General features: G+C 43.9%; 2 protein-coding genes across 2 annotated transcripts in view; one reads left to right on the top strand and one right to left on the bottom strand.

Annotated features, from left to right (window-relative positions):
• LOC306842964 (uncharacterized protein) overlaps positions 1 to 18763 on the top strand; it is a 405022-nt gene that overhangs the window by 214792 nt on the left and 171467 nt on the right. The gene's annotated exons all lie outside the window — the stretch shown is intronic.
• On the bottom strand, positions 4441 to 5196 carry LOC306842643 (paraneoplastic antigen Ma1 homolog; the record flags this gene model as incomplete). Its single annotated transcript, XM_079373601.1, has 1 exon — positions 4441 to 5196. The coding sequence occupies one exon, from the start codon at positions 5194 to 5196 to the stop codon at positions 4441 to 4443; it is 756 nt and encodes a 251-aa protein (XP_079229727.1).

The following is an 18763-nucleotide window of genomic DNA, read 5'->3' on the forward strand; positions in this document are numbered from 1 at the left end:
TCTCTGGCCTCAGTTTATAGACAGGCAAGTCTTTAAACTTCTCAGTGACCACATACGGTAAAGAGTTCCATCGGTTTTGAAGTTTGTGCTTTCCTATGCAGGCAAGGTTTCGGATGAGGACTCGGTCTCCACCTGCCAACTTTTGTGGTTTCACTTTTTGATCATAAATCCTTTTGTTTCGTTGATGAACCTTCAGGGAAGTCTCAGCCGCCAACTGATATGCCTGCTGAAGATCTTTCTTCATTCTCTCTACGTACTGCAAGTGATCGACTCCTCTCTGATTGTCAGGGGAGGTACTGAAACACACATCGATGGGCAGTCGAGCCTCTCGCCCAAAGAGGAGATAATATGTGGAGTAGCCCGTCGCCTCGTTCTTTGTACAGTTATAGGCGTGTACAAGTTGCGGGATGTATTGACTCCACTTGCTCTTATTAGCCGGATCCAGAGTACCGAGCATTGAGAGAAGGGTATGGTTAAAACGTTCTGGTTGCGGATCACCTTGGGGGTGATAGGGTGTCGTCCTCGACTTTCGGATTCCCAGCATTCCTAAGAGTTTTCTTATCAGTCGGCATTCAAAATCTCGACCCTGATCAGAGTGAACAGGTGACGGCAGTCCATAGTGTACAAAGAAGTTTTCCACCAGGACTTTGGCCACCGTTACTGCCCGCTGGTCTTTGGTAGGGAACGCCTGGGCGTAGCGGGTGAAGTGATCAGTTATTACTAGTACATTAGCAATACCCCTGGTGTCAGGTTCCAGAGACAAAAAGTCGATGCATACCAAGTCTAGCGGACCATTACTGGTAATGTGTCTCAGGGGAGCAGACTTCTGTGGTAAAGTCTTCCTGGTAATGCAAGAACCACACGTCTTTATGTACTGCTCAATGTCGAGGGTCATACGGGGCCAGTAAAATCGATCTCTTATTAGCTCTGTAGTCCGATCCACTCCAAGGTGACCCGAATCATCGTGTAGAGAGTGCAGGACGGTCCGGTGATATTTGGCAGGCAGAACCAGCTGAACTCTCTCTGACCAGTTTTGAGCCCTGACATTGTAGGACAGTAAGCACTGGATCAGAGCTCTTTCGAAGGGTAAGCACTTTGCCAACTTCGATGTCTTGTTTCACCACTCCGATAACGGGGTCCTGTTCTTGTGACATCTTCAGATCTTCATGGGTCAACTGCTCCATATGACCCATTTCAAGTGAAATCGGGCAAAAGTAGGCAGAAGGAATGCCATCAGCCGAGACTCCTAGATGATCCACCAGCCTGATCGATTAATCACTCCCAGGAGAGCTGGCCAACTGATATATTGCTTTAACCCCAGACTGGGGAATTTCAGTCCAAGAGGCAAACACAGCAGGGTTGGTAGGATATCGGGATAGTACATCCGCGTCTGTGTTATGTTTTCAAGGCTTGTACTGCAGGCTGAAGTTGTAGGCAGCTAGGGCGGCTAGCCAGTGATGCCCCGTTGCATTCAACTTCGCACTGGTCAATACATAGGTAAGTGGATTGTTATCGGTTCGCACAACAAATTGAGCTCCATATAAGTAGTCGTGAAACTTATCGACGACAGCCCACTTCAATGCTAGGAATTCTAACTGGTGTATGGAATAATGCTGCTCAGAAGTACTCAACTTTCTGCTAGCAAAGGCGATGGGTCGAAGTCCCTCAGGGTGCTCCTGATTCAACACAGCGCCGAGGCCACTCAGACTAGCATCAACATGGAGCACATACGGCAGAGAGGGATCCGCGAATTCAAGTACTGGCGCATTGGTTAGGCAGTATATAATGGTTTTGAAGGCTGCTTCACAGGCTTCGTCCCATCGGGCTCCAAATGGGTCGGTCTCCTTGTAGTAATTCTTTCCATTCTTCTTACCTGACCCTTTTACAGGTGGGTAGCCTTTGGTGAGCTCAGTCAAAGGTCTTACTATAGAGGAGTACCCCTTAATGAAACGCCGATAGAAACCGCAAAATCCCAAGAAAGTCCGTAGGGATTTCAGGTCCGTTGGCTCTTCCCACCGAGTTACTGCTGACTCTTTCTCCGGGTCTGGAGCTATACCTGCAGCCGAAACAATATGCCCCACGTATTTGACCTATGGCTGACAAAACTGGCACTTGTCGGTAGAGACTTTTAGCCCCCATTCCTCCAGGCGATCCAGAATCTTCATTAGTCGCTCCTCGTGCTCTTTGAGTGTCCGGCCGAAGACTATAAGGTCGTCAAGGTAGACGATTACCTGTAGGAGGTGCATTACCACCCTCTCCATGAGTCTCTGAAATGTCGCTGGGGCCCCAGTGATGCCTTGTGGCATTCGTTGAAATTGGTAGAACCCCAGCGGACATATAAAGGCAGTCTTTTCTCTGTCTTCAGCGGACATAGCTATTTGATAATAGTCGCTTCTTAAGTCTAGGACGGAGAACCATCGGCTACCAGTCAAACAATCTAAGGCATCATCAATCCGTGGAGTGACGTATTGGTCTGGTATAGTGCGACTGTTTAAAGTCCGATAATCAATGCACATCCGAACAGCACCATTTTTTTTTCGAGCTATCACAATCGGTGACGCATACGGACTTCGGGACTCCTGAATGATGCCTGCCGCTAGTAGATCTTTAAGATGGCATCTTACATCATCAATGTCGGCAGGGGCAAGGCGTCGTGAACGTTCTCGGAAGGGGCGAGAGTCACTCAGTCTGATCTGGTGGGTGACAACTTTAGCTAAGCCTACATCCCATTCCTCTGTGGAGAACACGTTACTTCGCTCTGCCAACTTCAAACGTAATCTCTTTTCCCAGGCAGCAGGTATGGGGGCTTCCCCAAAGTTGAATAGCTCTGGATTAAGGGGTCCCTTGGATTCTGGAAGGTCGTGCGCCACGGTAACTGTGTCTGTAGGGAATACATGCGCAATTACAGTACCTGCGGGAATTGAGAGATCTTTGCTTGTCTCATTGTGAATCAGGACTCCGAGGTTATTCACATCCACAGCTGACAAAGGCATTACTATTGGGGAAATGAACAGCCCCGAAGGAAGTGGATCTACAGCAGATGCTTCAATGAGAAAGATATCTTTCCCCAAGGGTTTATCAGATGCGACTTTGCATAAGGCATACCGCTCCCCTCGGGATGGGACTTTGAAAGTTCCTGGGCCTTCCCATATCACTTTGCCTTCAGGTTGCTCTGCTGCAAAAGTGTGTCCACTTTGAGGTAAAAGGCGGACTGGAGTTGTCTGAAGTCTCAGCGAATGGGCACTATTTTTCCCATTAGTAGTCCCATTATAGGCTGTCAGTCGTTGAAAGAAGCTGGCATTGGTTCCAATGATCACTGGAAATTGTGTCGGGCCTCGGGGGTCTGGACAGACTAATGCAAGGATGGATAGGGTCTCTTCGGCACCAGTGAGAGTTACAGGGAAGGTAACATCTATGACAATGTATCCTTTGTAGGGGTAACTGCATGAGCTAAAACCGGTTTCGGGAGTACCAGGATTCGAAGACAATGGTAACTTGAGACCCGCTGTCCCACAAAGCATGGTACGGATGGCCACCAATCTTTACCTCTACAGTTGAAGCTGGTCCAACTAGTCCCTTGCGCAGACCATTTGGCTCACTGGTGTGCACATGACTGTTTTTAGAAAAACAGGTTTTCTCTCCAGACGAGTTGCTGCGGTTTGGATCACTCCGCATTCCTTTTGCTTTCCGTAATGAATGGATTAATTTAGTGATCACCTGGGTGAAATTCTCAGGTGCTTGACACTTTGTAGATATGTGTCCGTCTTCCCTGCACCGATAGCAAAAGTAATCTTCCATGTTCCTTGAGAGCTTGGGTCTCAGCGGGCCTGAAGCATGCGGTTGGGGTAACGGGACATGACTACCTGAACTACTTGAACCAACACTCATTACTGTTAGCTGTTGTTGCAGCTGAAGTACTTCCTTTCTCAAAGACTGAATCTCAGAATCCTTGGTTACTTCTTTTTGATCTGAGGGGATTGTTTGTCGTAGCTTGGTCCTGGATTCTGGCATCATGGATGACGCTGGTAAGCTAGTTGAGCGGTCACATTTTAGCTGATTCCTCAGTTTGTGAATTTCCGCTTTTAGTTCTCGCACAAAAGCTGGACAGTTATTCCCCTCTTCCTGCAAGTGTATGGGTTTTGCAGTAGCGTTGAACTTACGTCGAGCAACTTCAATTTCTTCAGCCTCCCGAATCTCATTCAACAGGCTCAGGAAATTTGGTGGGTGTTCTTTTCTCTCCCTCAACCTCAATTGTAACAGCATCATATCATATTCGACTGCTCCACGAATCAGTTGTTCCACTCTTGCCTTGTCCACATTAGAGGGAGCCAGTCCACCTCTTTGCACGACTTTTGTCAGTGATTTCTCAATCCTTCTCAGGAAATCCGAAAGGGACTCTCCGGGACGCTGCCGAAGAAGCCGAAAAGCGAAATACAAATCCTATCCGGACTCAGAGGATCCAAAAGTACTTTCCAGAGCTTCAAGGTACTGCTGCAAGCTGGCATCAGGACTGGACATACGGACCGCTTTAATGATTTCTAGGGCTGGTCCCTTTAACCTTTCGACAATTCTTCTCCGTTTCTCTTTCTCTGAGCATTCACACTCAGTTATCATCATTTTAGCTTGCTCCATCCAATGTTCCATGGTTTCTTCTCGGGTCGGAACCATACCAGAGAAGGTACGTAAACGATGGTAAGCATTGCTATCACTTGGTGGTCTTACTGTTTTCTCTAGGATCGCACCCACTGCACGAATGATGGACTCAGGGGAACTGGCACTCCGTGGAGGAAACAGTGCTTGTAGATCTGCCATGGACTTCCCTTCATCCCAAAGAAACTGGGAGAGCTTGTCCACAAATCCGGCTGGAACAGTACTGGTTGGGACTCTTTCAACGCCTGTAATTATCATCCAGGTCTCATCATCAGTGGGTTTTAGTTCTATAGGGCAGCGTGTGGGGTCTACAGACTCTCGACCTTCACAAAGCACAAGTAGGGTAGTTGGAGAGGCTCCACATCTTGTGTCACGAACGCGCATTCTTCCAAAGGCTTTCACACTCTCAGCTACTTCTTCAATGCGTGAAATCTCAGTCGATCGGGGTACACTTGTTAGCAGCAAGAAGTGAGCAAGGTCAATCCCAGCCTCTCTGCACCAGTCAGCAAGTTCGCTTTGAAAAGGAGGGTTACTTCTGCGAGACATATTTCAACAAGAAGCAGTTAAGTGCACGAAATGTCAGTTTTTTTCTTCTTCTCGGGGATAAAGAGGTATGGACACGTGGTTGTTTCTCTCTTCTTAAAGGTACCAGGGAGGGAAAGATGATCCCGGACGAGCCTCCACTTTATGTAGCGCCCCTGCCCTCCTAGGTATGTCCTGACCTAAGTTCTATAAGGCGGAGCACCAGGTTCTTTTAATTGGTGTCTCTCGACTATATGTTTTAGCCCCCCAACTCTGATACCACGTTTAGAGAGATGTTAGTTTCCTAAATAACTAATATGAAACATGTGTCCAAACCAAGTGATTTATGTATCAAACAAAAAATAAAAAATAAAAATAAAATAAACAAGGGAAAATACAATATATATTTATATATATTACAATGGTATAAAGACCAGATATGAATAGTCAGCGGATATATCTATGTAATAACCAATAGGTACTTTCAATTTAAAAAAGTACAGATATTAACACCCAAAACTGGGAAACACAGGGATACACCAATTAGAATACTCAGAGAATCACGTAGGGAAATACCCCCAAATTTACAAAAGTTACCACCTTTATGTTTCTCAGTTAGAAGGCACTAGGTGTACACTCCCTATATCACAATATCTTAATTTCCAGTGAAAAGTTACATCCACTTACTTCCCATCACTAGTTAGTGCACTTATATCCGAGTAATACGTTTTACCATTTTATGAACTGTAACTGTAAACTTAATATACTATTCCAATAAACAGCATATAAACAGTGGGCCCACTCACACTATAACCACACCCAAACCCAACTCCGATGCAGGCCTGATTCGTTGCTTGGGTGCGTAGTGGCCTTTAAAATGCAAACTGACATCTTCGCTCCTCAGTGAGCTAAACAAACCCCAATATCTTCCACCCGTGAAATAATCAAACTAAAATTTGTTAACACAGGTCTTGTGTATAATCTTACCCTAAAAAAACCTGAATTAACTCAAGTTTTCGGTTTTACACGGCAGAGTTCGACTGGAACCCACCTGCTTTTCTAACCACTTCTCTCATCATCTCCTTTTTTTTCCCCTCGCCCCTCTTTTTTTAGATCTCTCGATAACCCAATCACATCAGACCCACGTATATTGGAGGCGGGCATTAACTAATAAACATCCAATCAACAGGAATCAATCGAACTTGATAGCGAAAACCACGTTTTAGTTCAAGTACATATCAACCAACCTTTAGAGTTTCATGCAATCTCTTAAAGGAGACACTCACTTTTACAAGCTCTTTGTGCAAGATGCTTAGTTAAACATTTACAAGCACGAATCTTAACAGAATAGTGTTCTGTTAACTTATTTTCACTAATAACCTATATGGCTATTATAAATTGGACATTATACATGAACACTTACTTTGCATCCAACTGTTTTACATTTATATAACCCTCCCTGATAAGGGGGGTTACATACATCCAAGAGTTTCACACACCGTTTGTTATTGTGGCGACATTTCCACACCCTGAAACGTGACACTAAACGAAACGAACTATGATTGGTTGTTTGACATGTTGTTTGACATGGGCAGGCCTTGGCCAATGAAAGTGGACATATATTCCAGACCTTCTGCCGTCAGTCTGAAGGTCTGGCTATGCAAGACTAGATGCGAACATATGAACCGGCGGGACATAATCTAAAATACACTTGCTGCACGGCGCATAAAACGTTCAAAAACGTCAATATGTGGGAGTAAGAGAAGAGCAGACATATGCATAAATCTGACGACGCAAGAGAGAACTCAATTCGGTCCGGTTTTCTGAGCGCAGACACTGAAGTACACACACAGAAAGCGCATCTCACAGTGAGTCTCACAGCGCGTGAGTACTGTTTCACGTCGCATGAGTGGAGAAATACACACAAAATGATGTTGAAATGTCTGTTTTTACAAGTATTCACGTAAACAGCTGTGAACGTAAACACTAGGGTAACGTGTATCAGTACATTGCATCCATTGCATCGTCACCGTGCATTCGGTTTTAAAGGGATAGCAGTCTTATTTAGTTGATATTGTCCGAGTCATTGATGTTAATCAAGTAACAAAAGAAAGACTGAAAATCACTCACTGCTCTTGATTGAAAAACTTTAGTGGCCCTAAAGATGAATCTAAATTTATTTATAGAAATACATATGTCTGCTTGAAAGAATGAAGAATATGGTATACAAGTTGTTATAAAGAATGCATAATTAGCCTATATAACCATTGGTATTTCATTAAAAAAAGACCATGTTCTTGTTCTTTTTTTGAAGTGGTTTTATTTAATTTTAACAAAGGCATGCTGTGTGTCACCGCAGTTAAATTGCAGTCTATTATGATAAAAAAAAAAAAATAATATAATGAGTTTGGAAATTTTAGAGAAATGCTTAATAAATGCACTGTAACTAAACCCATTAGAATTTAGCCGACTAAAATCTTATGATATTTAGTCGATTAAAACTAGACTAAAACTAAAAACAATTCAGATGACTAAAATATGACTAAAACTAAATGGCATTTTAGTCAAAAGACTATGACTAAAACTAAATCAAAATTTGCTGTGAAAATTAACACTGCCTGGTACATTATCAATGCAGCGGGAGACTTTCAAACTAATATCATGTAATTTACGTCTCTATGATGATTGGTTGATAACAGTGGGGATTTCTTTAAGACTGCAAGGGAAGCTCGGCTTCCCCTATAATGTCAAAAAATTAATGGTCAAACATGTACTATTGTGTTAACATTTTATTGATTAAAAATGCGTTAGAACACGTTCATCTCGAAGACGAGTTCGTTCAGAATCAGCTACATATAGCAGGTGACTCGATTTCCTTCTCATATATTCCCGTAGCATCAGTGTATTTGCCTGTTGAAGCCCAGCGTCCATTGACTTCAATGGGGCTGCTTTGAACAGTTTTTTTCAGTGCTTCGAAACTAGACTCTCATTGGATAAATGCTGCGATTATGTCCCGCCCCCGGACGCTCAGCGTCTCTGGGGGTGAATGGAGGAGTGGGCGGGGCTGGACTCCGGGCTTCTGCGTGATGATTGGAGGGTTTGTCGAAAGACTGCATCTCCTTTTGATTGACAGCGATTGTGTCCTATAAGAAGTCGCTGATGCTGAAGCTATTCCAGCCAGTGTTGCCAACTTAGCGACTTTTCAGACCACCCTAGCGACCTTTTTCCCCAAAAGTGACTAGCGACAAATCTAGCGACTTCTTTGACAAACCTTAGCGAGTCTCTGTGATCGCTGGTACTGCCGCAACGGCGCGAGGTCAGCGCGCACGCACCTCTTTCTCTGTTCAGTGAGCGGCTGAGAGGAGCAGCGCGTTCAGTTCAAATAGATATTATGTTGCTTCTCTAATTTTACATGCAAATATAGCCGAAATCACAGCACAGGAATTGTCTTATCTTGTGTGTAATATTTGATTTAATCAGACGACGGCTCGATTATAAATTAGGATTTTTGTGCAGACTAACTTCTTGGGAGGGAGAGCTGGTTATTGTCACGGTTTATGAATCCATTGTGTTCTTCATGTCACGTGTACTTGTGTAGGTCTGTGTGTTACATGTTTCTGGTGTTTGTCATTGTTCTGATTTGGTTTCTCCCATTGTCTCCCCCCATCGATCTGTCTGATTTGGTTTAGCCCTCATTATTTTGTATCCCCGTCACCTGTTCTCATTACCCTCTCCAGCTGCTGCTCATCTTCTCTTGGCTACTTAAACTCACTGCAATCTCTCCTGTTTGTCAGATCGTTGTTTTGATGTCAGTGGATTGTTTCATCGTGTGTTCGTCCTTGGAAACTCTGGTTTGTCTTGTCTTGATTATCGTGTCTTTGGATGTTCTACGTTGGATCACTCTTCACCATTCATCACCACGCTGACCATCAAAGTCCCTGCACCACCTACCCATCCGAGAGACTTCATTCATCCTTTCTGTTCATTTCTGCCATTTCACCGTCTGTCAATAAACTGGTAACTTGCATCTTTGTTTCCATCATCCTTGTGTTTCATAACAGAACGATCTGACCAACATGGAAGCAGCAAGTTCCAACCCTTCCATGTTGGAGGAGTTCATTCGGGCCAGCGTCTCTCGGATGGACGCTCGGGAGAAGAGCATGAGTGAGTCAGGACAGACCATTCGTGCTCTTGTGGTGCAGGTGTCCAAGCTCACCCAACGAGTTCAACAGCTACAGGTTCCCGCTGCACCGCCCACTCCCCTCGCACCATCCAGCGCCGCCTACCAGTCTGAGCCCCGATTACCAACTCCGGAGCTCTACAGTGGTGAGCCGAACTTTTGCCGAGCTTTCCTCACTCGTTGCTCCATGCACTTTTCATTACAGCCGAGGACCTTTGCCACTGAGGAGAGCAAGGTGACATTCGTGCTCACCCTGTTGACTGGGAAGGCAGCATTATGGGGAACAGCGGTGTGGGAGAACCAGGATCCATGCTGCGCCTCGTTCCAAACACTCTCCGCCGAGATGAAGAGGGTGTTTGACCGCGCGGTCGCCGGGAGAGAGGCCGCGCGGGTCCTGGCGGATCTCAGACAGGGGGAGAGATCCGTCTCCGACTTTTCCATTGAGTTCCGGACCTTGGCGGCAGAGTGTCAGTGGAACGAGGAGGCGCAGTGGGACATGTTCCTGCATGGGCTGGCTGATCGCGTCCAGAACGAGATCTACGCCCTGGATCTACCCGCTACCCTCAACGGACTCATCGACCTGGCACTGCGGGTAGACGCTCGACTCTCCCGAGCCGAACGGCGGAGGTTACCCGTTCGGCTTCCCCCTGCGGAGACACCTACAGCTCGAGCCAGCGGCGGGGACGTGGTCAGCCCCGTCTACGATCCCGAGCCCATGCAGGTCGGGCGAGCTCGGCTTTCTCGGGGGAAGGAGAGGCGGAGATCCCAGGGCCTGTGTCTGTACTGTGGGGCGGCGGGGCACTTCGCCTACAGCTGCCCGGTAAAAGGGCCAGCCCGGCAGTAAGTTTGAGGCTACTGTCGGGTGGGATCTCCGCTGATAAGACCTCACCCAGATCGACCTCCACACTCCTCCCGGTGAGACTTAGATGGTCAGACTGCACTCACGACTGCTCTGCACTACTGGACTCAGGGGCCGAAGGTAATTTTATGGACCATTCCTTTGCACGCCGGACTCAAGTCACACTTCAGCCCCTCACTCACACCATCGCTGTCCATGCCCTCAATGGTCAAACTTTGCCCACCATCTCATTCATCACTGAACCCATCACACTCATTGTATCTGGCAACCACACCGAAACCATTTCATTTTACATTCTGGACTCCCCCCTGGCACCCATTGTCTTAGGACACCCCTGGCTCATTGAACACAACCCCCGGATTGACTGGCAGCTTAAGACCATATCAGAATGGAGCAATAAATGTCATGAGTCTTGTCTTGTGTCTGCTTGTCCGTCTGTCTCTGTTTCTGTGTTTCAGGAGAAGGCAGTGGATTTGTCTAACGTGCCCACGGAGTATCTAGACCTGAAGGAGGTGTTCAGTAAGTCTCGTGCTGCTTCTCTCCCTCCTCATCGTCCCTATGACTGTGCAATAGAGTTACTGCCAGGTACGTCTCCGCCCAAGGGCAAGTTATATTCACTTTCAGTTCCAGAAAGGGAGGCCATGGAGAAATATATTTCTGATTCTCTAGCAGCGGGGTTCATTCGACCCTCCTCTTCTCCAGCGGGGGCGGGGTTCTTTTTTGTGGGGAAGAAGGACGGATCTCTGCGACCTTGTATTGACTACCGAGGGCTGAATAATATCACGGTAAAGAATACTTATCCTTTGCCGTTGATATCTTCAGCTTTCGAGAGGTTGCAGGGAGCGTCAGTCTTCACTAAATTGGACTTAAGAAACGCTTATCATTTGGTCCGCATTAGGAGGGGAGATGAATGGAAGACTGCTTTTAACACCCCCAGGGGGCACTTTGAATACTTGGTCATGCCCTTCGGTTTGTCCAACTCCCCAGGGGTCTTCCAGGCACTCGTCAACGACGTGCTGCGAGATATGGTCGATCGATTCATATATGTCTACCTGGATGACATATTGATTTTTTCATTATCTCTCCAGGAGCATGTGCAGCATGTTCGACGAGTGCCAACTCCAGATTCCCGTAAGGCCCTACAGAGGTTTCTGGGATTTGCCAATTTCTACCGGCGTTTTATTCGCAACTTCAGCCAACTAGCCTCTCCTCTGACCGCCTTGACCTCCCCCAGAACGACGTTCAGGTGGTCAGACGCAGCCGAGGCTGCGTTTGCCAAACTTAAAAGCCACTTTGTTTCGGCTCCCATCCTTGTTACCCCTGATCCATCACGTCAGTTCGTGGTGGAGGTTGACGCGTCAGAGGTGGGGGTAGGTGCAGTGTTATCGCAACGCTCTCCGACAGACGACAGAATGCATCCCTGCGCGTTTTTTTCTCACCGTCTATCGCCTGCCGAAAGTAACTATGATATTGGTAACCGAGAGTTGTTGGCAGTCAAGTTAGCATTGGAGGAATGGCGCCACTGGTTAGAAGGGTCGGGGGTACCTTTTATCGTATGGACCGATCATAAGAACTTGGAATATATCAGAACTGCTAAAAGATTGAACTCCAGGCAGGCTCGGTGGGCACTTTTTTTCGGACGTTTTGACTTTACTCTTTCGTATGGCCCGGGTTCCAAAAACATCAAACCCTATTCTTTATCGCGCATTTTTGACCGTTCCGATGGCCCGTCCACTCCCGAGTGCATTTTTTCGGAGACACTTATTGTCTCCACACTCACATGGGAGGTCGAATCGAAGGTTAAAACAGCCTTACAAGGGGTAACACCTCCGGTCGGTTGCCCACCGAACCGTTTATTTGTGCCAGAGGGATTACGGTCCGACGTCATTCAGTGGGGGCATTGTTCCAATGTGGCTTGTCATCCAGGAGTCAGTCGCACCACACATTTGGTCAAGCAACGATTTTGGTGGCCTTGTATGGCTCGCGACGTTCACAATTTTGTTTTGGCTTGCTCAGTTTGTGCCACTGGTAAGACTTCTAATAGACCCCCGGATGGGCTCCTTCAACCGCTGCCGATCCCTTCGAGACCCTGGTCCCATATCGCACTAGATTTTGTCACCGCCCTCCCATCCTCCCAGGGTAACACGGTAGTTTTGACCGTGGTGGACCGGTTCTCGAAGGCGGTCCATTTTATTCCCTTGCCCAAATTACCCTCAGCCAAGGAGACAGCGGTTACAGTCGTTGACCATGTCTTTCGGTTACATGGCCTCCCGACGGATGTGGTTTCCGACAGGGGACCCCAATTCGTGTCCAAATTTTGGCTAGAATTTTGCAAATTATTGGGGGCGACTGTTAGTCTGTCATCTGGGTTTCACCCTCAGAGCAATGGCCAAACTGAGAGAGCCAACCAGGATTTGGAGAGAACGTTGCGATGTATGGTTGCCAAGAATCCTTCCTCGTGGAGCCAACAACTTTCTATGGTGGAGTACGCCCACAATTCGTTACCAGTATCATCCACGGGCCTATCCCCATTTGAATGTAGTATAGGTTACCAGCCACCAATTTTTCCTAGTCTGGAATCCGAGGTCGCGGTCCCCTCCGCTCACGCCTTTGTCCAGAGGTGTCATCGCACCTGGACTAGAGCCCGCGAGACTCTAGTCCAGGTGGGAGCGCGCACCAAGGCCAGGGCCGATCGCCACCGGTCTAGGCCTCCCGTATACGTCGTTGGTTCCAAAGTGTGGCTTTCTACTAAGAACATTCCTCTCCGATCCGTGTCTAATAAGCTTGCTCCGAAATTCATTGGCCCGTTCCCTGTCACCAAAATCATTAGTCCGGTGGCAGTCCACCTCAGACTTCCTCCAGTGTACAGGAGAATCCATCCCGTGTTCCATGTATCCAAAATCAAACCCGTTTTTGCACGCATTAATCCGCTGTGTGAACATGCTGTTACTGTAGATCTAGACTAAATGTGAATGTGCATTAATTCATCCCACTCGCAAAAAACTGATTTAGTATTCATCAAAATGACTTAAAACTTGAAATGCAAACTCAAAATAATGCAAACTCAAAATATGACGCAAACCTGCAATAATTAAATATGTTAAACAACACAAATGTATCTAATCCCATTTTTTTTAACCAATATCTTTGCTGCTGACATTTGATGATCCAGTTCAACCATACTAATAAGCAAAAATGACTTAAACTAACAATTAAACTAACAGAGATAAACTAACAATTTTTTTTATTGCTGAAGAGTGTTGAACCTTCTTCTCCTGTGTTCTACTTTACAGACATGAATTTATTTTTCCTTCAGCCTGAGGTTTATTCATTACGATATTATTTATATATAGGTTTATTCAACATACGATAGCATTGTTAGCTCATAGCATACACTCAGATGCATTTGGTTTGTTATTTACTACCATCACACAATTTATGCAACAGACACGTCCCAATCTTTATCTAAGCAAAAGATATGTGTGTATGAACAAAATTCATAATTCTTGTGTGATACCTACATTTCACTGCTGGTTACCCAGATAGCACACGTACATCTGCAAGATGTCTGTTAAAGATCTCTTGATCTGGAAAGCATCGGCTGTCTACAAACGTCTGACAGATGTCTTTAAGATGTCAGTTTTACATGTATTCTAAATCATAAACATCTTAAAGACATCTATTTGACATCTAAAAGGAAACGTCCTATAGACGTATTGCAGATGAGCAAACACCCTAAAAAATACGTCTTGCAGATGTAAATGCAGACGTCAAATAGATGTCTCCGAGATGTATGTGTGCTATCAGAGTATACTCTGTATAATTGTGTATGTGACAAATAAAAATCTTGAATCTACACTTTTTTGGTGTGAAAGGGCTTTTACATTTGCTATAATTAGAACTTCTTCTATTAAAAACAATCAAGCCTTGCTCATATTTAAAAAGTAATGCAAAAGTAACGTAACACATTACTTTCCATAAAAAGTAGCTAAGTAACGTAATTAGTTACTTTTTTAGGGAGTAACGCAATATTGCATTACTTTTAAAAGTAACTTTCCCCAATACTGAGTAATGGTGCCTTCACATCCCTGATAGCACACATACATCTCAGAGACATCTATTTGACGTCTGCATTTACATCTGCCAAACGTAAATTTTAGGGTGTTTGCTCATCTGCAATACGTCTATAGGACGTTTCCTTTTAGATGTCAAATAGACATCTTTAAGATGTTTATGATTTAGAATGTATGTAAAACTGACATCTTAAAGACATCTGTCAGACGTTTGTAGACAGCAGATGCTTTCCAGATCAAGAGATCTTTAACAGACATCTTGCAGACCTACGTGTGCTATCTGGGATGCTATTGGAATAATTATAAATATGAATTTCCTTGTCGGAAATTGGACATATAAGGCATCTCTAAGGCCGTTCATGTCCAATTTCTGACTAGGAAGCTACTATTTAGGCAGCATAACATACGATAGCATTGTTAGCTCGTAGCATAAATGCATTTGGTTTGTTATTTACTACCATCACACAATTTATGCAACAGACACGTCCCAATCTTTATCTAAGCAAAAGATATGTGTGTACGAACAAAATTCATAATTATTTTGTGATTACTGTGAATGTGCATATTTAAACCACTGCTAGGATGATTGAAAATAGCTGCATATAAACAGACGAAATCTGTTGATTTCTTTTTTTTTGAGACTTTATTTAAATTTGTCTGGGGATCTCTGTAATCAGTTAACTAGAGAAGCTATCTATTCTTTACATTATGTTTTCCTTGTCCTTGTAGTTCAACTACTGAAGGCTGACTTTGTAGAGAAGTATATTATTTGTTGCATATTGTTTGTTCATACTATAAACACCTGTTTTGTAATCATTCACTTAAAACTGGTAGTTACTTTACTCAACCTCATATGCTGTCTCAAACTCATAGGACTTTGAGGACATATGCATATATTGTCATAGAGAATTGATGTATGTTTTGCCCATACAATGGGAACCAAACCTTTGAGCTCCAAAAGGAACATAAAGGTACAATTAATCTAAGTCACCAGTCATTTTGTCTGATATTAAAATATCAGAACAAAGGACCACAAATGATCCAAGATGTACAGTAAAAATAGTTTTCACACAAATTAAATTACTACAAAAAGTTTGATCAACATTTTATTTTGTATTGTAGGGACAAACAGACATTTCATCTCTATTAGAGTATCATCTATTACAGCGGTTCCCAATTCCAGTCCTTGCGCCTCCCCACTCTGCATATTTCATACGTTTGTTCAATTCGACCATAAGTGCCCTGCGAAGTGGACATCATCGGATATTCCACCATGATTCCAGTTCGAAACAAGTGTATATGTTCCATACAAAGGCAATTAAAGTGTGCGAGATGTGAATTTAAATATAATTTATTTACAGAGGTATATTATGTCACACGTCACACTTCTCTAGTAAGCTTTATCTGTGTGTGAAGATGCTGCACAGCGCAAATCCGTGAATGAATATTTCGAAGTGAAGTAAACTTCAACAGATTTCCCTTGCTCGGGGAGTAGGGAACAAAGAACACTGTGTAAGGATCATATCAATCGGCACACAGTTCATGCACGTAGCTCTCTTTTAACAAGCAGGTTACCTGAATCAGATGTGTTAACTAAGAGATATGATGAGTTTGGAGAGCAGGGGGGTGGGTGGGGGGTTTTGGGTACGAGGACTGGAATTGAGAACCGCTGATCTATTAGTTTAATTCAGCATACTGGTGAGTAAATGATGAGAAAATTATAATTTTTGAATTCCTATTCTGAGTTTAAGCAACAAGTAGCACATTAATTTGTCATTTGCTGATACTGTCAGCCATTTTAAATAGTTTTCTTCACTATAGATGTCTGTTACATTCTGATCTTGAGAAGATGAGCCTGTGACTCCTTGCTTCATTCTTCTAGGTAAGGATATCATATTAGATATGTCTGCAATTTGTTTCATTAAAACAAAGTTTACACTCCAGTCTGACACTAGTTTTAATGATAAATCCCCTGTGGTGTTTGTACTGGCTACTGTATACAGGCCACCAGGGCACCATACAGACTTTATAAACAAATTGCTGATTTTCTATCTGTGTTAGTGCTGGCTGCAGATAAATTGATGATTTTAATATCCATGTTGATGATGAAAAGGATTCGTTGGGATCAGCATTTATAGATATTCCAAACTCTATTGGTGTTAAACAACATGTATCAGCACCTACTTATTGTCGAAATCATACTCTAGATTTAATGCTGTCATATGGATTTGATGTTAGTGGCATTGAAATTTTGCAGCAGAACGATGATATCTCAGATCATTATCTAGTTTTGTGTATATTCCATATAGCTAAAGCCATAAAGCCAACTCCTTGTTACAAATATGGTAGAACCGTCACTTCTACCACAAAAGATTGCTTTATAAATAATCTTCCTGACTTATCTCAGTTCCTCAGCATAGCCAACAGCGCAGAACAACTTGATGATGTAATAGAAACTATTGATTCTCTTTTTTTCTAGCACCTTAGATACAGTTACTCCTTTACACTTAAGGAAGATTAAGGAAAAGAGTCCAACACCATGGTATAATGAGCACACTCGGGCCCTAAATAGAGCAGCCCGGAAAATGGAGCGCAGCTGGAGAAAAACAAAATTAGAGGTATTTTGAATTGCTTGGCGGGAAAATACTCTCTCCTGCTTTTAAATAGACTAGAAAATTATGTTGGCATTAGAGGAAGTGCACTGGCATGGTTCAAATCGTACTAATCTGACCGCCATCAATTCGTGGCAGTAAATGAAGAGGTATCGTACCAATCACAAGTGCAGTATGGAGTACCTCAAGGCTCAGTACTTGGCCCCTTACTTTTCACGCTTTACATGTTACCCCTGGGAGATATCATTAGGAAACACGGTGTTAGCTTTCACTGTTATGCTGATGATACTCATCTCTATATCTCTTTGCGATCCCATGAAGCTTACCAATTTGCAAAGCTAGCGTAATGTATAGTTGATATCAAAAACTGGATGACTAGCAATTTCTTACTGCTAAATTCTGAAAAAAACAGAGGTGTTAATTATTGGACCAAAATCTTTTGCATGTAATAACCTAGATCACTATCTTATACTTGATGGCTGCTCTGTAAATTCTTCGTCATCACCTAGGAACCTACATTTACTTTTCGATAGCAAGTTTTCCTTTCGAAAAACATGTTTGGGACCGTCTGATCTATCCAGATCAGACGGTCACTGCAGCCCCCCGGATCCAGTCCGTATCCAGATCAGATGGTGGATCAGCACCTAGAGATGACCTCTACAGCCCTGAATTTGTAAAACTGCATTTTTCCATCTTAAAAATATATCTAAATTACGACCTATGCTCTCAATGTCAAATGCAGAGATAATAATTAATGTGTTCATGACCTCGAGGCTAGATTATTGTAATGCTTTATTGGGTGGTTGCGCTGCACGTTTAATAAACAAACTTCAGTTGGTTCAAAATGCAGCAGCTACAGTTCTTTCTAGAACCAGGAAGTATGATCACATTAGCCCGGTTCTGTCAACACTGCACTGGCCCCCTATTAAACATTTTAAGATCTTGCTAATTACCTTTAAGGCCCTGAATGGTTTGGCACCTCAGTATTTGAGTGAGCTCTTATCACACTATAGTACTTCACGTCCACTGCGATCTCAAAACTCAATTTGATAATACCTAGAATATCAAAATCAACTGCGGGTGGGAGATCTTTTTCCTATTTAGCGCCCAAACTCTGGAACAATCTACCTAACACTGTTCAGGAAGAAGACACACTCTGTCAGTTTAAATCTAGATTAAAGACCCATCTCTTTAACCTGGCTTACACATAATACACTACCACATTTCTATAATTCAAATCCATTAAAGGATTGTTAGGCTGCATTAATTAGGTCAACCAGAACCAGGAACACTTCCCAAAACACCTGATGTACTTGTTACATTGTTAGAAGAATGGCATCTACGTTAATATTAGTCTGTTTCTTTCTTATTCCAAGGTCACCATTGCCACCCAGATGCAGACTCTATCCAGATCAGACGGTCACTGCAGCCCCTCGGATCCAGTCCGTATCCAGATCAGATGGTGGATCAGCACGTAGAGATGACCTCTACAGCCCTGAACATCAGCAGAGACCAGGACAACTAGATGAACCCAAGAGACAGATCCCCAGTGAAGACCCTGTCTCCTAGACGGTCATCGGGACAAGACCACAGGAACCACATGAGTCCTTTGCACAATCTGACTCTCCTTTAGCCTAGATTTTAACTGCTGATTTTGTCTGACAAGAGGTGAATGACACTATTTTGACACACTATTTCCCCATCTAAACACTGTAAAGCTGATATAAAGCCACCCATCTTTATATCAAGATAATGTAAAGCTGCTTTGACACAATTTGCATTGTTAAAAGCGCTATACAAATAATAGTGACTTGACTTGATTTGACAATGGAAGACGAATAAGGGCCAAACCTTTGACCTCCAAAAA

The sequence above is a fragment of the Barbus barbus genome, assembly GCF_936440315.1.
Source record: "Barbus barbus genome assembly, chromosome: 23".
In the NCBI taxonomy this organism is placed as follows: Eukaryota; Metazoa; Chordata; class Actinopteri; order Cypriniformes; family Cyprinidae; genus Barbus; species Barbus barbus.